The sequence below is a fragment of the Eretmochelys imbricata genome, chromosome 4 (assembly GCF_965152235.1).
Source record: "Eretmochelys imbricata isolate rEreImb1 chromosome 4, rEreImb1.hap1, whole genome shotgun sequence".
Lineage (NCBI taxonomy): Eukaryota > Metazoa > Chordata > Testudines > Cheloniidae > Eretmochelys > Eretmochelys imbricata.
In genome coordinates, this window is record NC_135575.1 from 95,680,417 (window position 1) to 95,708,111 (window position 27,695).

A 27,695-nucleotide genomic window follows, 5' to 3' on the forward strand; every position below is an offset into this window, starting at 1 on the left:
TGTTTAGCCAAAGATCTTAGCCTAAGAACAGGCTATCAGACTGTCACTGTTATACCTCTATAACTAGCTAAGTGATAAGAATACACCTAAATTCTTAAAGTATAGGCCTTTGCAAACATGTTAGGATATCTATATCCTAACATGTCCCTAGTCTCTGTTTGCCAGAAGCTGGGAATGGGCAATGGGATGGATCACTTGATGTTACCTGTTCTGTTCATTCCCTCCAGAGCATCTGGCATCAGTCACTGTCAGAAGGATACAGAGCTAGATGGACCTTCGGTCTGACCCAGTATGGCCATTCTTATGTTCTTATCTTAAGCAAAAGAAACCCAGAGTCTTAGGCGTGTAATTGTAACAGAACAGAAAATAATGGGTTTATATAGCTGCTTTCACACTGTAGATCCTTCAAAGCTATAAGGGCCAGATTTTTAAAATGAAAGTATGAGGTGTTTTCAAGTTACTTTAAAGATTCAGATTGAGAAACCTGTCTCTATGGTGGTGGTAGAGCTTCATTTTATGGAGGGTGAACAAACACCCTCTTCTCCGTTTGGGGTTCAGCAGATATGCTCCTCTGAGGCTCCAGAGATACTAGGGGATTTATGGGTTGCCGCTCATGAGTTACACTCAAGTGGTGAAGTCTAGTGAGGAAGTGCTGGGGCCACTACTGGAGCTGGATGTCCTTCCCATTCATTAGGGAGAGCTCTGCTCAGGCTGCAGACCCATTTCTCTTTCAAAGATCGGGGCTGAAATCTTGGCCCTATTGAAGTCAGTGGGAGTTTCTCTCTTGATTTCAGTGGGGTCAGGATTTCATCCAGGGACACTTTTTTTCTTAAGTATAGTTCTATACTGAAAAGTTACTAAATAAAATAGCATTGTGCTGTTCCATGTTTGCCTCTTAATGACTCAGTGTAAAATTTGCTCAATTTACAAATAAAAATATGATTTTTTCTGACACCCCTACAAACTACATCTCTGATTTGAAAATGAAGCTAAGTCCTTTCATTTTCAAGCATCATTACCAGTAATAAAAATCCTTCATGCCAAATTATGTGTACTCTTACAACTCTCTATTCTATTGCAATTGTGTACCTAAGACTGATGTGTTTGTTTGCTGCTTATCAACTTGGAGCATAATACTACAATTAGGATCTAGGCCTCTGAACACAACGGCACACCCCAATAGCTTTAATGGGTTTCTACAGACGTAAATGAGGGCATAATCTGACCTGCAGAATCTTTATTACTGATAAAGATGCATGAAGAGGAAAGAGTTTAGTTTCACTTTCAGATCCTAGGTTATGTTTGCAGGATGGCAATTGGAAAATTCATAATTTTATTTGTGAATTGAGGACATTGATACACAGTCAGTCAGATGCAATAAACACAGAACCACACCAACTGTACACATTCAATTTTTAGAGTAAAATTGCTCTTTTAATGTCTCATCCGAAGGACAGCAGCTCTAACAGTGCAATTCAGCTGTCCTAACCCTGCTGCACTGCAGTGTGTAGTGTCTGTAATGATAGTAGGAACTTTGGAGGAGAAACCAAAGTTACCCATAATGTTGTACGGGGGAAAATCATTATGTAGTGAGTCTTATCAGCAGAAGCACATTGCATTTGCTACATCACTTGGAGCCAGGCAGGCAAGATAGGAATACTTGTCTCTACAGTTCTCAACAATAACTTAAGTGTTTACCGTTATTTAAAGTCCCCGATATCTTTTTTATGGTATAATAGCTGCGTGGCAACAGCTATTACATGGTGTCAGAACAAAGCTAAAAGTAAGAAAAGAGTAGAAAACATCTGAAAAATGATCTGACTTAAAGCCTCTAGGAAAGTTAGTATTTGAAGGAAATGCAGCAGAAAACTGGAGAAAGTGGAAGCAAGGGTTTGAGCTGTACAGCACTGTGAGTTGTGCAGACAAAAAAGATGAACAGCTGCAAACAACATTATTTCATCTTGTGGCAGGTGAAGAAGCAAGAAAGGTATTTAACACTTTTCAATTTGACAATTCCACAGATAAAGAAAAAATACAAGTCTGAAAGAATAAGTTTGAGGCCCATGAAGAGAGGAACACATTTTTCACTAGAAGTCAGTCAGAAGAGGAAAGCATAGATCAATATGGGACTGATTTAAAACTGGCAGCGCAATCCTGTGAATTTAGAGAACTGTGTGACTCACTCATTAAAGACTGCATTTTGTGTGGTAATCAGACTCGGTGCAGGTTATTGATGGAGACAATTTAACCGTTGAACGTGCATGGACATATGTCATGCAGATGGAATGACTGCAAAATTGTCTAATGAACTGGGTGAACCTGAAAAACGTGCACAAGTTGCAGTGTAAGCCCACCTTTTAGTAAGCACCCAGATATGTGGTCATGGACTGGAAGGCATTCTGCTGCTAATAAAAGCCTGCAATCAAGTGACATGAAAAAAGAGCAGTCAGAAGTAACTAAGGGTTGTTATAGATACAGTGATAGCCATGCCATAAGGAATTGTCCTGTGTATGGGCAAGAATGCTGAAGATGGGGCAAACACAATCATTTTGCCAAAATGTGCAACTCTGGAAAGGTAACGTCCCGGTGCAAACAGATGTTTATCCTCACAGAAACCGACGAGCACTTGCAGGATCTGTTTCTCAATATGCTGAGTACGGAGCCTCCCAAGAATGAGTGGATTGTGAATTTGCTCATTAATGATCAGAAAACTGTGAGTTTTAAAATTGATAATGTGGCATAGGTCAATGTGATGGTCTGTACTGTCAAGTTATACAGCACTTTAAGGACCAAACCACTTTGCAGCTCAGTGATCCAGCTGTTAACCTGCTCAAGGGACAAACTGCAAGTATGTGGTAAATGCAGCTTATATTGTGAGTATAGGGATAAAAAAGCATTGCTGGAATTTCATGTGATGGAATTGATTCACAAGTCATACTGGGCTTATGGGTTGTGGCAAGTTTAAACTTCGTGCAAAGAGTCAATATTGGTAAAGAAAGCGCCATAAGGTAACTGGGATACATTTAAAGACTACAAGGATGTATTTGAAGGTGTAGGAAGCTATCCAGGTATGCAAATCATAAAGATGAACTCACTAGTACTATCAGTAATTCATGCGCCTTGTAAAGTTTCAGTGGCCTTAAGGAACAAAGCAGAAAAATAATTGCACCATATAGAACAGCTGCAAGTAATAACGAAAGTGCAAGAACCTACCAAATGGTTTAATTCTAGAGTAACTGTAGACAAACCAGGTTGAGATGAAATAAGAATATGCTTGGATCCAAGAGATATGAATAAAGTGATATAAAGGGAACATTTCCAATTGCCTACAGTAGAAGAAATCACCAACAAGTTAGCAAAAGCTACAGTTTTCACTCTCTTCGATGCCAGTAGTGGATTTTCTCAAATATAGCTGGATGACAAAGTTCTAGACTCTCTACATTTAACCCACCATTTGGCAGGTACCGATTCATTGGATTTCCTTTTGGCAGCTATTCAGCTCCTGAAGTGTACCAACAGACATTTTACTCCTGGGGGAATTCTGCGCCACTGCACAATGCAGACTTTTCCAGAAATTAACGTGCGTGCAGAATTTCCTTTCCCACACAGAAATGGCTGCCATGTTGCTAGCTGCCACCAGGGGCCATTGGACCCGGCAGAGCCCAGCTCGCACATTGAAGACAAGGACGGGGGGAGGGAACTGGAAGGTTCCCAGCAGCTGCAGTTCCCAGCACGTCCTGAAGGAAGGAAGCAACGGTGCCCAGGAAACCCAGGTGTCTGGGCTAGGGGGCCCATGGCTGGGCTATGAGTGGGGAGGGGGTCGGGTATCTGGGTCATGTGGGCCCCACAGCTGGGCTCTGGGGGGAGGGGTGTGGGTATCTAGGTAAGGGGGGGCCCTGTACCTGGCCTCCTGGGGGGAAGGGGAGCAGGTATCTGGGCTGGGGGGGCCCCGCAGCTGGGCTCTGGGGGGAAGAAGGTGCAGGTATCAGGGCTGGGGGGGGCCCTGCAACTCAGGGTGGGAAGGGTTGTGGGTGTCTGGCTCCCCAGCTAGGCTTGGGGTAGGAGTAGGGGTGGGGAAAGGGGCAGAGAAACAGGAACTGGGTTGTCAGAGGAGGTTCTTTAACTCTCTACTCCTGGGGGAATTTGTGTGTGTCTGTCTGTATTGTTACAGACATACTTGCTGATAGGTATTTTGAAATAAATTACCAAAATAATTGAAACTGGCTTGATTATGTAGTGTTGTTTTGACAAATAAAATTTACAGAATTTTAAAATATTGTGCGCATAATTTTTAATTTTTGGCACAGAATGCCCCCAGGAGTAACATTTGAAGGTCTCAAAGGTGTTGAATGAAAGGCTCAAGAGAGTTCTAGATAGGTGTCAAGAAAGGAGCCTGTGACTGAACAAAACTAAATGCAAATTGTCTCTGACAGATACAATATTTGGGGCATCACTTGACAAAAGAAGGTCGAACATCTGACAACTCAAAAATTGCTGCTATAACTGAAATGGCTGCACCAACCTGCAAAGCTGGATTGCAAAGATTTCTTGAAAAGGTTACTTCCCTTGAGAAATATATCCCAAACATGGCAACAGTAGCAACTCCTTTAAGACAAGTATTGGGAAAAGATGTTGAGTTTGCCTGGATGCCAGTACGTTAAGTGGTATATAAACACTTGAAAAAATTACATATGGTACACTTGTGCTGAAGTACTTTAATGTCAAAGAACCAATTACTGTGTCAGTGGATGCAAGTTCTACCAGATTAGCAGCTATGTTGGTACAAAACAGGGCTCCTGTTGCTTTTGCCTCGAAAGCTCTGACAGCTGCACAACAGAACTATGTCCAAACAGAAAAAGAAATGCTGGCCATAGTATTTCGTTGGTTTCATCAGTTTTTCTATGGGGAAAAATTAGCTGTGGAAACAGACCACAAACCTCTGGAGGCCATTCAGAAAACCTCTTGTACAGTTCTCCACCAAAGATTCAAAGATGATTGCTAACACTCCAGATTTATCAACTGGAAGTTGGATACAGACCAGGGAAAGAGCTAGCAATTGCTGATGCTTTATCCAGAGCATACATGTTGCATGGTGAAGGAGTAAATTTGTAGGAAGATGATGATGCAGTACATCTCATGATATCTTATTTGCCTATTTGAGAACATAGATTGAAAGAATTTCTTGCTGCTACTGCAAATGATGTTGTCCTGCAAACCTTAAGACAAACTATTTTGCAAGGATGGCCAGACAAGAGAACTAAAGTACCAGAGGATATCTATGCTTATTGCTCATATAGAGAGGAACTAAGTGTGCAAGATGGACTTGACTTTAAAAATGACAGACTCATAGTATCAGCAGGTCTCAGAAAAGAGATCTTGTCTGTTATCCATGAGAATCATCTGGGAGCAGAGCTATGTAAAAGAAGAGTTTTAGATGCTGTCTATTGGTCAGGCAGATGTTGTGAAATTGAGGGCATGGTACAATGTTGCAACACAGTTTGAACTTCAGAAACAAAAATCAAAAGGAACCAGTGCTACCACATGAGGTCCCTTGGTAGAAACTTGGCACTGACCTGTCTGAGTTTCAAGACGCAGATTATTTTATTCTAGTTGATTATTTTTAGGGTTGTCGATTAATCACAATTAACTCACATGATTAACTCAAAAAATAAACTGCAATTAATAGCAGTTTTAATTGCACTGTTAAACCACAGAATACCAATTGAAATTTATTAAATATTTTTGGATGTTTTTCTACATTTTCAAATATATTTATTTCAATTACAACACAGTGTACAAAGTAAACAGTGCTCACTTTATATTGTTATTTATTACAAATATTTGTACTGTAAAAATGGCAAACAAAAGAAATAGTATTTTTCAGTTCACCTCATACAAGTACTGTAGTGCAATCTCTTTATGGTGAAAGTGCAACTTACAAATGTAGATTTTCTTTGTGTTACATAACTGCCCTCAAAAACAAAACCATGTAAAACTTTGGAGCCTACAAGTCCACTCAGTCCTACTTCTTGTTCAGCCAATCGCTAAGACAAATACCTTTGTTTACATTTACAGGAGATAATGCTGCTCGCTTCTTGTTTACAATGTCACCAGAAAGTGAGAATGGGCATTTGCATGGCACTTTTGTAGCTGGCATTGCAAGCTATTTACGTGCCAGATAAACTACACATTTGTATTCTCCTTCATCCTTCGGCCATCATTCCAGAGGACATGCTTCCATGCTCATGATGATTGTTTAAAAAAAAAAAAAAAAGAGTTAATTAAATTTGCGACTGAACTCCTCGGGGGAGATTTGTATGTCTCCTACTCTGTTTTACCCTGTTTTACCCACATTCTGCCATATATTTCATGTTATAGCAGTCTCAGAGGATGACCCATTGTGACAGGTGTCGGTCGGTCCTCCGAGCCCCTAGGGGCGATGGAGAGCTATGGTCTCCCTGGCAGGCCTCAGCCACACCTTCCGGGCGTTGGGGAATTAGCGGGGAAGGTGCGCCGGCACGAGTCAGTAGCGCGCCCCTCAGGCAGGGGAGCGCCGCACGAGTCAGTAGCACGCCCCTCAGGCAGGGGAGCGTCAGGGTAGGGGAACGCAGGCCCACCCATCTCCACTGTGTTCCAGCCCAGGGCCCTGACAGTGGCAGGAGGTGAGAATCCTGCCACTGGGTCAGCGGGGCTGTCCGCGCCCACTGACCAAACACACCCACCCCACGGTGTAGTTCGGCCCCTGGGCTACTTCCTACCCAGTCTCTCAGGCGGGTCCCTCCGGTCCCTCCATCTCCTCCGGGCATTCCGCTGCGGGCCACTCCGGTCCCTCCATCTCGTCCGAGTATTCTGCTGCGGGCTACTCCCGCTCCCCTCGGTATCGGACTCACGCTGGCCCGGGCTTCAGTCAGGCCCCTCCAGGTCCTCTGGGTATTCGGCGGCAGGCAGCCCTGGTTGCCCCAGGTCTTCCTCATGGTCAGGCTCCTCCTTGCCCAGGGCTTCGCCTGGGTCAGCAGCAGGATCGCGAGGGAGCAGCCTGTGTCTGTCTCCCTCCCTGGTGCTCTCCTCACTGGGCAGAGGGCCCCGCCCTTTATACTTCCTGTCCCACCCTTCCCCTTCCGGGGATTGGCAGAAGCTTGGTCTGGCCCCGCCCACTCAGGCTGAGAGGGTGGCTCTTTAACCTCTGGTTCGGAGGGGAGCCACCCCGGCTCCCTACACCCATACATGTTGTTTGTTTTAAGAACAATTTCATTACTTTCAGTGCTTTTCAGAATCTGAGAGGGCAGTGTGTAGCATGCTTACAGAAGTCTTAAAAGAGCAACACTACAATGCGGAAACTACAGAACTTGAACCACAAAAAAAGAAAATCAACCTTCTGCTGATGGCATCTGACTCAGATTTTGAAAATGAACATGCGTTGGTCCACACTGCTTTGGATGGCTATTGAGCAGAAGCCATTATCAGCATGGATACATGTCCTCTGGAATGGTGGCTGAAGCATGAAGGGACATATGAATCTTCACTGCATCTGGCACATAAATATCTTGCAATGCCAGCTACAACAGAGCCATGCGAATGCCTGTTCTCACTTTCAGGTGTGTCATAAATATAAAGGGAAGGGTAAACATCTTTAAAATCCCTCCTGGGCAGAGGAAAAACCCTTTCACCTGTAAAGGGTTAAGAAGCTAGGATAACCTCACTGGCACCTGACCAAAATGACCTATGAGGAGACAAGATACTTTCAAATGCTGGGGGGATGGGAGAAACAAAGCCTCTCTCTCTGTCTGTGTGATGCTTTTGCCAGGGACAGAACAGGAATGGAGTCTTAGAACTAGAATCCTAGAGGGATTCTCTATGTTTTGAATCTAATTACCCTGTAAGGTATTTACCATCCTGATTTTACAGAGGTGATTCTTTTTACTTTTTTTTTTCTCTACGCAAAACCTTAAGTTACAAAAAGACACAAAAACAGGAATATCCATTCCATTCAGCACAGCTTATTCTCTCAGCCATTTAAAGAAATCAGAATCTAATGCATATCTAGCTAGATTACTTACTAAGTTCTAAGACTCCATTCCTGTTCTGTCCCTGGCAAAAGTATCACACAGACATAGTGAGAGGATTTGTTTCTCCCTCCCCCCAGCTTTTGAAAGTATCTTGTCTCCTCATTGGTCATTTGGTCAGGTGCCAGGGAGGTTATCCTAGCTTCTTAACCCTTTACAGGTGAAAGGGTTTTTCCTCTGGCCAGGAGGGATTTTAAAGGTGTTTACCCTTCCCTTTATATTTATGACAAGGTAATATTGTAAACAAGAAACGGGCAGCATTATCTCCTGCAAATGTAAACAAACTTGATTGGCTGAACAAGAAGTAGGATTGAGTGGACTTGTAGGCTCTAAAGTTTTACATTATTTTATTTTTGAATGCAGTTATTTTTTGTACATGATTCTACATTTGTAAGTTCAACTTTCATGATAAAGCGATTGCACTACAGTAATTGTATAAGGTGAATTGAAAAATACAATTTCTTTTGTTTACAGTGCAAATATTTGTAATCAAAAATAAATATGAAGTGAGCACTGTACACTTTGTATTCTTTGTTGTAACTGAAATCAATATATTTGAAAATGTAGAAAATATCCAAAACTATTAAAATAAATGGTATTCTATTGTTTGTTAGTGCGATTAATCGTGTGATTAATCATGATCAATTTTTTAAATAATTTGACAGCCCTAATTAGTATTCAAAATACGTAGACATTTGCTTGACTCAGGATGCTGTGTCATCAGACGCAGCAAGTCTATATTTGCAAGGTATGGCATCCTGAAAAACTTATTAGTGATAATGGACTACAGTTTTTCTTCAGGGACTTTTGCAAAGCAATGCAGTTTTAGTCACTAAACTTCAAGTTCATTGTTCCCACAGTTGAACAGAATGGCTGAGAGAGCAATTCAAACTGTAAAAAGAATTCTTTAAAAAATCTAGCTTGGATAATACAGATCCCTATTTTAGCTTGGTGTACTATCAGAATACACCTCTGAGAGGATGAGGATTATGTACTCAACTCCTCATGGAAAGATGACTAAGGACCAGATTACAAACTTCATCATAGTTGTTACAACCCAAGCTGATATCAGGAGACCTACAAAGTAGCCTAAAATTGAGACAAGCAAAGCAGAAATATTTCTTTGACAAAGGTGCAAAATCTTTTTCACCTCTGGAAAATGGAGAGACTTTTTGTATTTGTCAAAAAGGAACATGGAAACCTGCAAAGGCGGTTGACCAACACACTGCTCCAACTGCTTATCTTGTTAAGACAGAGTACGGAGATGTCTATAGAAGAAACAGAATTTGATAAGCATAAAAAGGATTGTGCAGGAGTATGAAAATATGGAACAAACAGAAACTGTGTCAACATAGAACTCAAAAATGCAAGCAATACCAGACCAGTCTACTGAATCTACTGAGTCTCAAATTGTCAGTTCAAATACGGGGGAAGAGCTCTGATACTCCTGTTACTACCTCTAAAGGCAGAGTGATAAGAGAGCTGGCTAGAGAAACAGACTAATTGTTCTAGATTTTTAAGGATTCAAATTAGATTTATGAGTGCTGAATTAAGGTGATATGGTTAAGTAAAAAAGTTGAAATTCAGTTACACTGTATGTATTTAATTTAAGAATAAAAGAGAGATGTGATGATAGTAGGAACTCTGGAGTAAAAACCAAAGTTATTACCTATGGTCTTGTATGGAGGGCATCATTATGTAACCTTATCGGCAAAAGCACACTGCATTTGTTACAGCACTTGTAGCCAGGCAGGCAAGCCTGGAATGTCTACCTGTATGGTTCTCAGTAATAAATGTACCATTTACTGTTATATAAAGTCCCCAGCATCTTTTTTTATGTTATAACAGCTAGTTGGCAACAGCTATTACAATGTCAGTACTGTACATGAGCTCAAGTCCTCTAAGACTAGACCTCCTGATTATCTGGCTTAGATCACATACGTTAGAGATGGAAAAAATCACCAGCTCAGTAAATCCATTCTCCACCAGCCAGTGAAATATACAGAGTAACCCTAATTCATGTCAAAAAGAAGAATGAGCCATATTGGTACAGAACATAGAGAGCCGATTAAACACTTTCCCCCATTTTATCATCCTCACATCCACTGTCCAGTCTTCTATGTATAACTGAGATTCTTTTATGTTTCTTGTGTTTCCTATAATTAAAGGATCTTTAGTGGAGAGAGGAAGCAACTGGGATTGCTGGAACAGGGGAGGGGAGATTAATAAGACGACTAAAGGGAGATATGATAGAGGTCTATAAAATCACGACTGGTGTGGAGAAAGTAAATAAGGAAGTGTTATTTACTCTTTCTCATAGCGCACGAACTAGGGGTCATCAAATGAAATTAATAGGCAACAGGTTTAAAACAAAGAAAAGGAAGTATTTTTCATACAACGCACAATCTGTGGAACTCCTTGCCAGAGGATGTTGTGAAGGCCAAGACTATAACAGGATTCAAAAAAGAACTAAAGTTCATGGAGGATAGGTCCATAAATGGCTATTAGCCAGGATGGGCAGGAATGGTGTCACTAGCCTCTATTTGCCAGAAGCTGGAAATGGGCAATGGGATGGATCACTTGATGATCCCACAGTATTCTTGCCAGTAAGTTAAAGAAGTATGGATTGGATGAATGGACTATAAGGTAGATAGAAAGCTGGCTAGATTGTCAGGCTTAACAGGTAGTGATCAACGGCTTGATGTCTAGCGGGCAGCCGGTATCAAGCGGAGTGCCCCAGGGGTTGGTCCTGGGGCTGGTTTTGTTCAACATCTTTATTAATTATCAGGATGATGGGATTAATTGCACCCTCAGCAAATTTGCAGATGACGCTAAGCTGTGGGGAGAGGTAGATATGCTGGAGAGTAGGGATAGGGTCCAGAGTGACCTAGACAAATCGGAGGATTGGGCCAAAAAAATCCGATAAGGTTCAACAAGGACAAGTGCAGAGTCTTGCACTTAGGAAGGAAGAATCCCATGCACTGCTACAGGCTGGGGACTGATTGGCTAAGCAGCAGTTCTGCGGAAAAGGACCTGGGGATTACAGTGGACAAGAAGATGGATATGCATCAGCAGTGTGCCTTTATTGCCAAGAAGGCCAACGGCATATTGGGCTGTATTAGTAGGCGCATTCCCAGCAGATTGAGGGAAGTGATTATTCCTCTCTATTCAGCACTGGTGAGGCCACACCCCAAGTATTGCGTCCAGTTTTGGTCCCCCCACTACAGAAGGGATATGGACAAATCGGAGAGAGTCCAGCGGAGGGCAACGAAAATGATTAGGGGGCTGGAGCACATGACTTATGAGGAGAGGCTGAGGGAACTGGGGTTATTTAGTCTGCAGAAGAGAAGAGTGAGGGGGGATTTGATAGCAGCCTTCAACTACGTGAAGGAGGTTCCAAAGAGGATGGAGCTAGGCTGTTCTCAGTGGTGGCAGATGACAGAACAAGAAGCAATGGTCTCAAGCTGCAGTGGGGGAGGTCTAGTTTGGGTATTAGGAAACACTATTTCACTAGGAGGGTGGTAAAAGCACTGGAATGGTTTACCTAGAGCGGTGGTGTAATCTGCATCCTTAGAGGTTTTTAAGGCCTGGCTTAATAAAACCCTGGCTGGGATGATTTAGTGGGTGTTGGTCCTGCTTTGAGCAGGTGATTGGACTAGATGACCTTCTGAGGGCTCTTCCAACCCTAATATTCTATTCTATTCAAAAAAACAAAAACACAACAATTAAAGGTCTAGAAAACATGATCTATGAAGGAAGATTGGAAAAATTGGGCTTGTTTAGTCTGGAAAAATGAAGACTGAGAGGGGACATGATAACAGTTTTCAAGTATATAAAAGGTTGTTACAAGGAGGAGGGAGAAAAAATTGTTATTCTTAATCTCTGACGATAGGATAAAAAGCAATGGCCTTAAATTGGAGCAAGGGAGGTTTATGTTGGACATCAGGAAAAACTTCCGCACTGTCAGGGTGGTTGAGTGCCGGAATAAATTGCCTAGGGAGGTTGTAGAATCTCCATCATTGGAGATTTTTAAGAGCAGGTTAGAAACATTTCTGTCAGGTATGGTCTAGATAATACTTAGTCCTGCCATGAGTGCAGGTGACTAGACTAGATGAGCTCTTGAGGTCTCTTCCAGTCCTATGATTCCGTGATTACCTGTTCTGTTCATTCCCTCTGGGGCACCTGACTTTGTCCACTGTCAGAAGACAGGATACTGGGCTAGAGGGACCTTTGGTCTGACCCAATATGGCCAATCTTATGTTCTTATTGGATTGAGGCTTCTGCTGTACCCATACCTGATTTTTTCCCATCTCTGGTTCATTCTACAATTGATTTGTAGTGTGTTTGGTATTAGTATGTTGTAGTGTTAGTCAGATTCACCTGATATTATGTTAAAAGTTTGAGTTTGTAAGGTGGATTTAGACTTTATATGGGATATCATGTTTTGTCATTTGTTATTGTGGCAACTCAGTGGTGGATTTATTAATAAATTTTGGGGTTTACTATGTTCTTATTTAATTCGGTGTCTATTTGTTGGTAGGAAGTTTTGATTTAATTACTTTGAGTTTACCCCTTTAGTTTTAAAATTATTGCCTATTATGAACGGGTTTTTCCAAACAGAAAAATATAATGCTTTTGATTGAAGTCCCAATTCCTGATTAAATAAATGTTTTCTCTTGTGAGTTTTTAAGTGGTTTTTCCTGCTACTTGACATTCGTTACAAAACTGTGGTCTAAAGTAATTCCTTAGGAAAAGCACTGGAGTAGCGTCAAAGAAGAGAGCAGTACACATAGACATTAGAGATGGGGAAGACTCATTGAGTCCATCCTGCTGCCAGTCCAGCATAGATTCCTACAGAACATTCTCTAGTTCTTTGAGAAGCTGAGGAACCCTGTGCAATCTGATAGTGCTTTTTCTGAATCAGAATCTTTACAAAATCTGTATCTGATGGAGGTGTACATTGTATTTCTTACTGGTGTTTGAAGGCAAAATTTGGATCTTAGGGAAAAAAATTATTTCAAGCAGCTGCAGGCCAACAGATTTACAGTGTTCTTTTTCTCTCTCCTTCCACCACCTCATTGTCTGCCTCTGTTTGAGAACAGAAGTCATTTTTCCTTTAAGTTCTTAGGAGCAGGGACCATGCTTTTCTATTGGTACAGCACCTTGAAAAATAGGTCTTCAGTCCTGATAGACACCTTTGGGCACTATTATAATATCAGTAATAAATAATAACTCGGGGCTAGTCTACACTGGCAATGCTAAAGCGCTGCCATGGCAGCTCTTTAACGTGCCTTGTGTGGTCACAGCGGAGCGCTGGGAGAGAGCTCTGCGAGCACTCTAAAAAACCCACCTTCACAAGGGGCGCAGCTCCCAGCGCTGGTGCATTGTCTACACTGGTGCTTTACAGCACTGAAACTTGCTGCGTTCAGGGGGATGTTTTTTCACACCCCTGAGCAAGAAAGTTGCAGCGCTGTAAATTGCCAATGAAGACAAGCCCTTTGTCAGTAGCAGTAGCAGATGTGGAGAGACTTAATTCTGTTTGGCCACCCACTAGATCAAGTACACAACTGCAGCATGCAAGTGAAATAATGAATCATAATGGTTGTGGGAAAGCTTATCTGAAAACCTCAACCAGTAAAAACATGGAGATTCCAAATGGTTTGAAAATTGAAAAATATGATTCCCTACCCACCCCAGCCTGACTGCCTTAAATTCTACCAAACTAGATATGATATAAACAGAGTATGGCTATGGACACTGATTATCCAAAGTCAAATTATTTCCAGCCATTTGGGCCTTTTGGATGATATCACTGCTGTGCACTGACTACCATCTGTGCAGCTGAATATTTCATTACCAAAAGAAAAAGTAAAATCTCTTTGCCCCTTATATTTAATGGCAAGTGCTCCTCCTGGTGGCAATTTAAAGCACAGCTGCTGTTTCCCCTCAGAGCCTGGCCTCAGAGAACTGCAGTTTTCCAGAGGTAGCCAGACTTCTTTGAACTGCACATTGCTTTAAAAAACTGATCTAGGAGCAGATTTAAGGAGCTGCTTTCCTCAGATGAGCTCAGCATCATTGACTATAGTTTAGCACCAGTCCATGGCCCGTCACCTGATTTTAATTCACTTGGTGCTGTTTACCCCCAAATCATTTTTTGCAATATAAACTGAGTTGAAAGTGGCTGTTGGGCCCTACACCGCTGCTGAAAAGTGTAACTGGGCTCACAGAGGAAAGGATCTGATGAATACAGGAACTGAAGTATATACAAAAAGAGAATATAAGAACAAACATATTCAAAATAATAGAGAAGGAGTTTATAAGCTTTTCCCTAATATTTTTTCATTAGTCCTCTACTAGAAACTATTTTTCTTAGTGGAAGGATAGGCTCAATAAATCCTTCTCTAAAATAAGATTAAAAAAAATTTTTTTAAAGAAATGTAAAATTAAGGAGCCAGATTCTAATAGCAATTAGTCATGCCAGGCTAAGATTAATAGGCTATTGGGGCACTTCTCAGGATGTCCAAAATACTTTTACACATGTTCAGTAAAATACATTAAACTGTCTGGTATGGTGGCCCTGACCACCAAGCTAGATGTTTGACAGATTACATCATATCCATATTTGAGACTCTGTTATGATGTTTTTTAAAAAATTCCATGCACTTGCAAGCATTTCACTTTTGGGCCCAAAATAGGCATCAAAATAAGTGGCCAGATTTTCAGAAGAGCTAAATATATTGAATATAGAGATGTTTTGAAAATCTGTCCAGAGGTGTCTCAATGGGAGCAACTGGGTGCTGATCACCTTTGAAAATCTGGCCTTTATTTATGTGCTTTTCTGAAAAATTGCCTTTGTTTAAGGGCACCGAGCACTTGAAAATCTGACCCTAAATTCTTCTGAAAAATTTGGCTCTGTGCAAATAGACTTGGCACTCTATATGCCAAAAGGTGCTCAGCCTGGGACTAACAGGGAATTGAAGATCAAGAGTGGTGTGCACTCCTGTGCAGTGGTATGGGAAGGCTTGTGTAATGCCCACCTGTACTATGCCTCCCTCAAGTCAGTGTTTTACTCTTACTTTCATTAGCAGTATGCAGAGGAGAGGAAATGTTAAAAACCCTTGGGTGAAACTGCGGCCCAAATAAGTCAATGGGAGTCTTGCCATTGACCTCAATGGGTCCAAGATTTTATCCCTTGATTTTTAGTAGGTCTTCTGTGGGCCTCTGAGAACCTTCAGTGTATTGCAGAAAATTTAGGGATGGGAGAACCAATCTGGATAAAATAAAAAGAGGACAGGAGAAGCTTGTGGAAGGCCCAACTAGCCTTAATTGATCTCTTCTGCTTCCTTCCCTCTTTCAGCCAGAACAGTTTATGTAAAAATACCACAAGAGGGTATTCTCATGGTCTGTCTATCCTAACTTTAACGTAAAACTCATGAGGGAGCCTGTTATATATAGTTTCCAATCCAGTTTTGAAGAACCAAGAGGTTCAGATAAATGTGAAAGCCAAACTTTTGGCTGCATATCCAAACTAAACCCCAAACTTCTCCAGGTTCTTCAAGCACTAAGAAAATGCTCCTCTTTCATGGTGTGAAGTGATAGTGTTTAAAGTTAACTATTCAATTCAGCAGATACTTAGTCACCATATAAGATTTTAATTGGTTCATATGTTCTAAATTTAACTGTTTTGATTTCACAGGTGCCTGCATAAATATCACCTACAGCCAGTGCCAAATGCTGCCATATAACCACACCACTCTAACATCAGTTCTTTCCATTGTCAAAAGCATTGAAATGGAAAAGTTCCTCAAGTTCTTCAGTTATCTCAACCGACTCAGCTGCTATCAACACATCATGCTATTCGGCTGTAGCCTTGCTCTTCCTGAGTGCATCAGTGATGGTGATGACAGGTATTTGGGAACTAAAATCAGTCAGTGAGTAGAGCCAATTGTAGCATAATACTGCATATCTAATCAGAACAAAACAGTCCTGAGCTAAGCCTATGGCCTTTTCATTGCAAAAATCCTGCTAGTCAAAGCTATCCCCCCCAGCATTTCTGCCTTACTAAACTGTCTTCAAGCTCTTCTGTTAGAACAAGCTTAGTATTTTTGCTGGGAAGAAATTAATTAGTGTCATTATAATAGTTTGAATAATTTGTGCCACAAGTTAGAACAGAACTGCAATGCAGTCAGGGGTTGCTTTCTTAGCACAATCAATGAAAAAGATATAGTAAGGGAAGCCTATCTAGTGGTCATGTGCCCAAATGGAGTGATATATGAATATATTTTAAAAACATACGTATTACTTATATGTAATATGTAATTAAATGCATAAAATGTTATGAATAATCAAAGTAAAATTTAATAAACAAGTCAGGGTAAACAAAATTTACGGTTTCTAATGCAACAGTAACTCAGCCATGTACTACGTTTGTAGTGTTTTCTATTCTACTAATTTAAGAAAAATAAGATAAATATATTTATGTCTTGTGTATTTTATAGTGTACAGTTTATTTAGCAGCATGTATGGAACGGTCCTGAGTTAATATTATTTTAGGAACTTTAGCAATAGCATGTCCTGATTTTTACAATTAATTATGCAACTTTAATGTCCCATTCATGTAATTTTGCACTGACTTTCCTTTTTTAAAGGAAAATAATGAGATCATTCATGTTTAATAATGTTGAAAATTAAAAGTGACATAAAGGGGGAAATAGGCTGGTGCCTTTTTTGTTTTTGATAAATACAGAAGGTCTGCAAAGTTGTTTTAGTTTTCCTTTTTAAACTAAAAAACAAACAAACAAACCAAAACCACAAACCACGTTTCTTACTCCTGTTTTTTTCCATTTGAAATTCAGGTCTTTGTACCAAGAGTCTGAAAGCCCAACAGTTGAGAAGGGATAGGATGTTTTGTCAGAGAGTTTAAAACTCTTTGGTTTTTGTTAACACCTATTTAACTTAATTTCCTAATGAATGCTTGAGTGAAAGGATGTCTGAGGGCTTGCCTACACTGGCAATTTACAGCGCTGCAACTTTCTTGCTCAGGGGTGTGAAAAAACACCCCCCTTAGCACAGCAAGTTTTAGCGCTGTAAATTGCCAGTGTAGACAAGCCCTCAGACATCCTTTCACTCAAGCATCCATTAGGCAATTGAGGGCTTGTCTACACTGGCAATTTACAGCACTGCAACTTTCTTGCTCAGGGGTGTGAAAAAACACCCCCCTTAGCACAGCAAGTTTCAGCGCTGTAAATTGCCAGTGTAGACAGTGTACCAGCACTGGGAGCTATGCCCCTCATGGAGGTGGTTTTTTTAGAGTGCTGGGAGAGCTCTCTTCCAGTGCTCTGCCGTGACCACACAAGCCACGTTAAAGCACTGCCATAGCAGACTAGCACTTGGTTAAAGATTCCGCATTCCTGTTCCTCCACTTACGGAGTGAGAGTTCGGAGGATACACCTCTGACGCTCCTTCCCTACAAAAAATCATCCAGCAATACCAGGGAAGGCTATGTTTAACTTTCCTGATAACGTTTAACAAGTAGAAAAAATATCCTCTTTATAATGTTATAAAGAAGTGAAAAAGGGCACAAACCCAACTAAAACAACATGTTTGCAGGTCACTTTTAAATGTTCCATTTAGGATTTGAAGTTCACACCCCTTTCTGAGAGTGAATGGGATGGGAGAGGGGTGCAAAGTTCGTAACTCAATGAGGTGGATGGAGTGGAAGGAGAATAAATTCACACGTTATTCTTTGTCTGAAGACAGCTTTCTGTAAGATTGGGGGCTTTTCTACATGGGTGATTTAGCCTGCACTAACTTAAAGGCATGTCTATGATGGCAGAGTTACAGCGCTGGGAGTTACAGCGCTGCTCAGAGAACGCTGAAGAGAAACTGCGGTTGTGTGTTCACACTGTCAGCTGCCTGCGCAATAGCATGGTCACACTTGCAGCAGTATTCGGAGCTTTGCATTCTGAGCAGCTATCCCACAGAGCACCTCTTTCTCTTCCGCTGCTAAGAGTTGTGGGAAGGCGGAAGGGGTCATGGGGTATCCTGGGTCCTGTTCCAGTGCTCTGTGATGCATTGTTTTGCATCCCAGCAATCCCAGTGCTTCTGTCTGCATTTGGTGCCGTCTTTCAATGGTTTGTGTATTGCTCACCCTGCCTCTTCAGGGTGCAGGAATGGATCCCGAACTGTTGACCAGTATGCTGCTCGCTCTGACCAACACGTCACGAATGGCAGTGGAGTTATTCCTTAAACTACAAGGCAAGAGCAGTGTGACATTGATCTCACCACACATAGTAGCTACGACACGAGATTGTTTGTGGCATTCACGGAGGTTCTGACCACAGTGGAACGCCGCTTTTGGGCTCAGGAAACAAGCACTGAGCAGTGAATCACATCGTGATGCACCTCTGGGATGATGAGCAGTGGCTGTAGAATTTTGGGTGAGGAAAGTCACATTCATGGGACTGTGTGATGAGCTCGCCCCAGCCCTGTGGCGCAAGGACACGAGACTGAGAGCTGCCCTGCCATTGGAGAAGCGCATGGAGATTGCACTGTGGAAGCTGGCTACTCCAGACTGCTGCCGATCACTTGCTAACCAGTTTGGAGTGGGAAAATCAACCGTTGGACTCAAGTTGATGGAAGTCTGCAGGGCCATCAATCGTATCCTGCTCCGAAAGACGGTGACTCTTGGCAATGTGTGTGACATTGTGGATGGCTTTGCACAAATGGGCTTCCCGAACTGCGGAGGGGCGATAGATTGCACACACATTCCAATTCTGGCACCAGACCTCCTAGCCATCAAGTACATTAATCAGAAGGGGTATTTCCCAGTGGTTCTCCAGGTGCTTGTGGATCACTGTGGGCATTTCATGGACATTAATGCAGGCTGGTCTGGAAAGGTGCATGATGCATGAATCTTTCGGGACTGTCATAAATATAAAGGAAAGGGTAACAACCTTCCTGTATCCAGTACTATAAAATCCCTCCTGGCCAGAGGCACAAAATCCTTTTACCTGTAAAGGGTTAAGAAGCTCAGGTAACCTGGCTGGCACCTGACCAAAAGGACCAATAAGGGGACAAGACACTTTCAAATCTGGGGGCGGGAGAAGGCGGGAAAGGTTTTGGTCTGTCTGTTCTGTGTGCTTGCCAGACACAGATCAAGGAAGCAAGCAATCTAACTCCATTAGAATTAGTAAGTACGAGCAAGGGAAGCTTATTTTTGTTTTGGCTTGTGATTTTTTCTGTCCTGAGAGGAAGGTGTATTCCTGGTTTTCTTTTTGTAACTTTAAAGTTTGGCCCAGAGGGAAATCCTCTGTGTTTTTGAATCTGATTGCCCTGTAAGATTATCTTCCATTCTAATTTTATAGAGGTGCTTCTTTTACCTTTTTTCTTTATAATAAAGTTCTGTTTCTTTTAGAATCTGATTGGGTTTTTTTTTAGTGTCCTAAAAAAACCCAAGGTTGGTCTGTGCTCATCTTGTTTATTCTCAAGCCTCCCCAGGAAAGGGGGTAAGCTGGTAGAAATAAGCTTACGGGGTCTCTCATGCGGGTCCCCACATCTGTACTCTAGAGCTCAGAGTGGGGAGAGAACCCTGACAGGAACACTGGCCTGTTCAGGAAGCTGCAAGCAGGGACTTGTGGCACGGAAGGCACATACCAATCTACCTAGTTTCCTTTTCTCTCCCTGCATCTGTCCTGCTCAGTGAATGCATGGCCCTGTGCCCCCCCCACCAACAAAATAAAGCTGCCTGCTCAAAATAATAGCCAGCAGCATGGCACAGCTGTCACCTCTGTCCCACCATTCTTCTCCTCCCCTCATGGCAGCATACCCAAATAATGAAAACGTTCAGTTGTGCATGAAATTCAACAGGTTATGGAGACAGTGGTGACGGGGAAAAAAAGTTTAGTTAGTGTTTTCAGTTTACATGAGGTAGACATGGGCATTGTATGCCCATAAAGGTACAAAGACTATAGCTCCCTGCTGAGGTATATGTGTCCTGTAAGATGCATTCATATAGGATAAGAAGTTTACCTTAGGGATAGCATAGCCATGCAGCTCTTAATGGCTTTTCACAGGCTCACATAGAAAAAGAATGGGAGCAGTTATGGTTCTGCACTGATTGTCTGAAGCCTTATTTGTTTCTCTGTGCACTTTCAGCATGTCTGCAGGGAAGATAAAGCAGAATCTAATACTAAGAAATAGCACAGGTTTGGTCCAAACATTCTGTGGAATAGCTGCACTCCTTGCTTCTGGCAAAGCACACAACTCCCTTCTACTCCTGCAGCACTTCTAGGGGGACCATCTTGGTGAATAACTTCACAGCATAACTCACTGGTCTGCCCTCTGCCTTTTGGAATAACACCATTCTCTGTCTCCTTGTCACCTGCCTCAGTGTAACATTATTGAGAGCCAGGGCACCTAAAGGGGATATAGAGGGGATTACTTTCCCGTTGTCTCCCAGATGGTCCTTATTAGTCCCTCTGATACCATAAAATCACCTCCAAGGCACTGCCTAAACTGCAAAGCCAAACTGGGAATATAATTCCTAACCATCTGTATCTTGTAAGGCACAACTGCAAATCCACACAGCATATATGCACACCCAGAAATTCCCAATCAAGCCTCCATGCACACGCCACTGATCATCTCTGAGGTCCCTTTAAGTCTGGAAAAGAATCTCAGGGAGGGGAAATGAGAAATACATGTTTAAAAATGCTATTCTAGCCTCTCTGGAATATGAACAATAACTGCTTGTTTTTCCCCCTACTCTCCTATTCTATGGCACCTGCAGCAGCCAGACCCTTAAGGACAGGGTCTTCATCAACAGTTGAGTGGCTGGCTAACTTGAAGAGGAAGAAACGGAGAAGTCAGGATGAAATGTTTGCAGACCACATTTCTGACACACCCCCGCCCCCAAATTGAAAACATTAGAGAGAGCTGGAGGTTGTATTTGGGGTCACAGAGGGAAAAAGACAGGAAGCTCTCCAGAGAGGGTGTTGAAGTGGCCAGAGACAGCATTGCCATGGCAAAAAACACTGTAGAGAAAGACAGGGACATGTAAAAGCAGCCTCTGGAGGCAATACAGATGCAGAATGATTTGCTGCAGACAATGTAGTGCCCCGGACACTACAGGGTACTGGGAATACCCTCATGTGTTCCCCTCTGTACCCCTGTAGCCATGCTCCCAGATGCCAGTCCACTCCCTGGCCCAAGCTCAGGGTAGTGAGAACAATTGCACCTGCAAGCCCAGCTCTTTCAAGACCCCACACTCTACACCAGGAGAGAGAAGAACAAGAAGATGTAGAGGCAAGGCATAAACTCACCTATGAACTGGAGACCTCCCCCCACCCACATTCTTTTGTTGTGCCCTCTGCTGCAGTGTTTCATTGTTGTTTTAATTAAAGGTTTATTTGTGGTTGTTATATAAAATTGTTGTTTAATAACAAAACCATTAAATTCATTCATAAATAATCTGTAATCATAAATAAATGAATAAATTTTGCATGTTATAGGATTTTACAATCACAAAATAAAATAAGGAATGCCACCATGTGCCAGATTATCACCCCATAAAAGACACTGCAATTATCTTAATCCATTCACTAACCCTCTTCCCTGGGATAACGTGGATGTATAGCTGCATATTTTGAGGCCTGAGACTCAAAGATGGCCAAATGCGTGCTCCACTGTCATTCTGCAACTATTGAGGTCACTGACTTAAACAGTTCCTTTCTTCTGTTCAAGTGCCTTGTGAATTGCTTAATTAGCTAGAGAAGCAAATTATAAGATGAGTGTTTCAGGATAACTAGTGTACTCTCCACACGATTAATGTCCATAGTAATCATGGGGGAAAAGTCTCATAAGAACATAAGAATGGCCATACTGTGTCAGACCAAAGGTTCATCCAGCCCAGTATCCTGTCTACCGTCAGTGGCCAATGCCAGGTGCCCCAGAGGGAGTGAACCTTACAGGTAAAGATCTAGTAATCTCTCTCCTGCCATCCATCTCCACCCTCTGACAAATGGAGGCTAGGGACACCATTCCTTACCCATTCTGGTTAACAGCCATTAATGGACTTAACCTCCATGAATTTATCCAGTTCTCTTTTAAACCCTGTTATAGTCCTAGGCTTCACAATCTCCTCAGGCAAAGAGTTCCCACATGTTGGCTATGCGCTGAGTGAAGAAGAACTTCCTTTTATTTGTTTTAAATCTGCTACCCATTAATTTCATTTGGTGGCCCCTAGTTCTTATATTATGGGAACAAGTAAATAACTTTTCCTTATTCACTTTCTCCACACCACTCATGATTTTATATACCTCTATCATATCCCCCCTTAGTCTTCTCTTTTCCAAGATGAAAAGGCCTAGCCTCTTTATTCTCTCCTCATATGGGACCCGTTCCAAATCCCTAATCATTTTAGTTGCCCTTTTCTGAACCTTTTCTAATGCCTGTATATTTTTTTTGAGATGAGGGGACCACATCTGTACACAGTATTCAAGATGTGGGAGTACCATGGATTTATATAAGGGCAATAAGATATTCTCCATTTTATTCTCTATCCCTTTTTAAATGATTTCTAACATCCCATTTGCTTTTTTGACTGCTGCTGCACACTGCGTGACTGTCTTCAGAGAACTATCCACGATGACTCCAAGATTTCTCCTGTTTGGTTGTAGCTAAATTAGCCCCCATCATATTGTATGTATAGTTGGGGTTATTTTTGCCAATGTGCATTACTTTACATTTATCCACACTAAATTTCATTTGCCATTTTGTTGCCCAATCACTTAGTTTTGTGAGATCTTTTTGAAGTTCTTCACAGTCTGCTTTGGTCTTAACTATCTTGAGCAGTTAGTATCATCTGCAAACTTTGCCACCTTGCTGTTTATCCCTTTCTCCAGATCATTTATGAATAGGTTGAATAGGATTGGGCCTAGGACTGACCCTTGGGGAACACCACTAGTTACCCCTCTCCATTCTGAAAATTTACCATTTATTCCTACCCTTTGTTCCCTGTCTTTTAACCAGTTCTCAATCCATGAAAGGATCTTCCCTCTTATCCCATGACAACTTAATTATTCATTAAGGTACACAGAGCTGAGTTCTGAAAGATGCTACATCATGGATTCTCCACACCACCCTGCATTTATGTTTGTGAATCTACCATGGCAATCAACCATGGAACACAATGGAGAAAGACCCCTCTCTGTTTATAAACTCCGAACCCTGCTGTTGGGGGCAAGCAATAGACAGATGGATCATGCCAGTTTCCCCAATACAGTTTGGGAACCCCATGCTTACAAAGCCATCAACAATCTCCTGAACATTAATAAGGTTTATAACCTGGTGCAACAGTACCTTATGTATGGCATCACACCCCTGTATGGCAATAGCCTCAACAATTGATGCCAAATTGTTTGGCTCTGGTCTGTTAACATTCAGGGGTGGCCAGCTTCCAGATGGTAATGGCAACCCATTTGTCCTCAAGTACAGAGCACCTCATGTTGATACACTGCCCCTGCAGCTCCAGAGCTAGTTCAGCACAGATCTCAAAAAAGGTTGCCTTCCCCATTCTGAAATTGTCCCTCCAGTGCTGGTCATCCCAGTTCTGCAGAATGACCCTTTCCCAGCAATTGACATTGGTTTCCTGAGCCCAGAAACACTGTTTTCCTAGACTTCCACTGGCTTCTGCTATGCATCCCACAATGCACAGCAGGAAAAATTGCAGACCACACACTGCTCAGCAGCAAAGCAGAGATCATGGGATACCCTCCCAGAATGCCATGCACATAGTATATACCAAGACCTTCCCATGCGTACACAGTGATGAAAATTGAAAGAGGCCACAGTCATCCAGTGTGTATGCTACTGGTACAGCTTACATATTGCACACCAATTAGTATGCATCAACTGTGCGAGAACTAAACCTCCCAGGTAGATGAGGCATGGGATAACATGGCAGTAGCTAATCTATTTACACTGTAACAGTTATGTCTTGGCAATTAAAATATAAAAATTAGGAAAAAACTTTAGTATTTTCAGGTTATTGCCACATTTGAATAGAGACCAAAAACTTGAAAGATAAGCAATTTTTCCGTGGCCACAGTTTTCTCCTGTTCCTACTGTCAATGTAGTGCAGGGGGTTTGATTTTCATTTTACTGATATATATTTGGAGGGATGTACTACATGTTCCCATTAGGCTGGGGAGGCAGAATGTGCATAAATCATAAAGGGCTACATAAGATTCTGCTAAAAAAAGAGAAACCTTAGCAGCTATCTACTTCTCATGGCAGCGGTGTCAACAGAGATGGATGCTGACAGATTGTGGAGTAGCAGGGAGGAATTGAAATGGTGGCCTGTCAAAAAATATTGCTGGTTTTCCAAACCTAAATGTGTCACCCAAATCCAACTCCTAATTCTCAGTAATCTTTCTTTGGGGGTAATTTTTGGTTGCTTTATATGAATCAACCTTTTAAGTGGGTATCCGGTAGATAATTTATCTTGCAGATCCTCTGCTTACTTGCAGATAGAGAGATAGCTTTTAGATCTGATCTATCAGAAGCCAAGGTCATTTAGGATGTAAAACTTTGAGACTATATTTCTTATAAGATTTAGTTTTTAAAATAAGACTGCATTAAATTTTCCATTAATTAATAATACATCATTCAAATGGTTCATTGGATGCATAACCTGAAACCCCCATCCAAATATCTTGGTATTTATATTTGTGTTTACTTCATATATTTTAATGCCATAGGTAGCTATATGTGAGGTGAAAATAACAAGAGATTTAGTATTCTTGCAGTATTTCAAGCAAATAAGAAATAAAATGTAGCAAAATCAGATTTTAGATTATTTGAGCCCCTTAAATGACTTCCTAAGACATTAAAAAGCCTGTGAAAAATGTAAACAAATACTTGAAATAATTATACTAGACAATGTGCAACTTCCTACCACATAAAAGTGATGATATCAAATAAGTTCTAGAAGGAGTTTAAAGAGCATGGAAGAAAATGCGTTGATAAAATTTTCATTGTTTCATGACTTGGTATCGCACAACATTTTGATTAAAAAAACAAACAATATAAAATGAGCATGGCACACAATAAATGGATTAAAAACTGGCTAACTGATAGGTCTCAAAATGCAACTGTGAATGGGAAATCATCATCGAATGGGTATGTTTGCACAAGGGTCCCACAGGGATTGGTTCTTGCCCTATGTTTTTTAACATTTTTATCAGTGACGGGGAAGAAAACATAAAATCATCACTGATTAAGTTTGCAGATGAGACAAAAATTGGGGGAGTGGTAGATAATGAAGAGGACAGGCCACTGATTCAGAGTGATCTGGATTGCTTTCTAAACCGGGCGCAAGCAAACAAAATGTCTTTTAATACAGCCAAATGTAAATGTATGCATTTAGGAACAAAGAATGTAGGCCAAATTTCCAGGAGGGGGGACTCTATCCTGGGAAGCAGTGAGTCTGAAAAACTCATAAATTCATAAATTGTCTGCCCTCTATAACACTGATAGAGAGATATGCAGAGCTGTTTGCTCCCCCAGGTAGTAATCACTTACTCTGAGTTTTTCAATAAACAAAAATGATTTTATTAAGTATAAAAGGTAGGATTTAAGTGGTTTCATGTAATAACAGCCAGAACAAAGTAAGTCACCAGCAACATAAAGCAAAAAACACACAAGTCTCAGTCTAATACATTAAGAAACTAATTACAGGTAATACCTCACCCTCAGAGATGTTCCAATAAGCTTCTTTCACAGACTAGACTCCTTCCTACTTTGGGGCCAATCCTATCCTCTGGTGCAGTCCTTGTTAGTTCCAGCAGACATCTCAGGTGGTAAGCAGGGGTTTTCTCATGATTGGCAGCACCTTTTGTCCTGCTCCATCCCCTTTTATAGCTTTTGCACAAGGCAGAAATCTTTTGTCTGTGCCTATCCCCACCCGCTCCTTATCAATGGAAAAGTACAAGGATTAAGATGGATTCCACTATCATGTGACATGGTCACATGTCACTGTAAGACCTCTAGTCTCCATTCTTCCTGGGTTGGCCCACACATACACAGGAAGGTTTTCAGATAAATAAACCATTTACAACCAATTGTCCTAGTCAATGGGAGCCATTGAGATTCTAAACCACCATTAATGGCCCATACTTTGCATAATCACAATAGGACCTCAGAGTTATACTTCATATTTCTAGCTTCATATACAAGAGTGATACATGCATACAAATAGGAGGAATATATTCAGTAGTTTATAACCTTTGTTATGATACCTTACAAGAGACGTTTTGCATAAAGCATATTCCAGTTACATCATATTCACACTCATGAGCATATTTCCATAAAACATATGGAGTGCAATGTCACAGTTGTGTCACATGGTTTGTACCTCACCACAGTCACAATTTGATGATTCTTTGATTTTTTCATTTGTGGAAGAAATAGCCACATCTTCCGTGCATTTTCTGAACGTGGTTGAGTGCAGTCCACTGCCTATGGGAAAGGAAGAATCCCAGGACTTCTTTCCTTGGATCTTCACTCAGGTGTTTGTTTGGGATGTCACAAGTGGCCCGCTATTTGAGCCATTGAGTGCTGCGTCCTTTCTGTTGGCCTGCAGCATTGATGTGTGGATCAAGAAAGGATTCCTGGATTTGAATTGGGAGAGTTGCAGTGGATTGAGGTCTTGATGTAGTGACAGGTCTGGAGCAGCCAGGCTCTTATTGCACTGTGGAAGCACAGCAGCTTCTCATCTGAATGTTGGCTGGTCCAAAGTCCACCAAAACTGAGAGCCACGGGATTGGTGTTGATTTAAGAGAGTCGCTAAGAATCCTGAGCATGGCACTGATTTCAGTGTCAGCAAGACTGGTGTGGGAGTTTTTGAACCAAACTGGTGCATACCACTTTGCTGTTGGCAAGACCAGGACTTGAACTGACATTCGAAGCATGCATGTATCACATGTCAGCAAGCTTCTGGTTAATGTTAATCCCTGTTTTTATCTTCTTTTTGGTGTTGTCAAAATGTTGTTGATAGCTCAGCGTCTGATCAAGGGTAACACCAAGGTACAGTAGATTACACTCATGCAATTGTGTCAGCTCCACCTTTTATCTGGAGACTTTTAAAAAAGGGATGTATTTGCCCCTGTTACCCAGTGGTGCTACCTAGCAGAGTGTAAAGTCTTGGATAAAATAATGCTTCCAAATCTGAAATACATGATTATTCATTTCCACCAATCTCAGCTACTTCTTCTGCCATTGGTCAAAGGTTAGAAAGCAGTAAAAACCTCTGGATTGTTCGTTATTCTTCATCTGGTAATATCTACAAACTTTTCTGGTGTCAATGTAACATGCTTTTTTTTAAAAAAAATTGATTATAAGTTTAAAAGGCTATTTAAATTCAGTATCATAAGGGTCCAAAAAAATCAGAATGACTTAGAATAAATGGATTATATTTTTCATAAAAAGAATACAGTCTTGGCAACTGTGCAAGATAGACAGCTAAAATATATGATTAGATAGTTGAAAAACAAAACTAAACTCCTCTACTCAGTCAGTCGGGTGAAATGTTATGCCTAAGAAATACAAAACTGAAACCTATCAGTGTTTCTG

General features: G+C 41.4%; 1 protein-coding gene across 1 annotated transcript in view; it reads left to right on the plus strand.

Annotated features, from left to right (window-relative positions):
* CORIN (corin, serine peptidase) overlaps positions 1-27,695 on the plus strand; it is a 315,814-nt gene that overhangs the window by 86,368 nt on the left and 201,751 nt on the right. Inside the window, exon 4 of the mRNA XM_077814583.1 lies at positions 15,760-15,970. Coding sequence (XP_077670709.1) covers positions 15,760-15,970 — 211 coding nt within the window. The remainder of the gene's footprint in view (positions 1-15,759; positions 15,971-27,695) is intronic.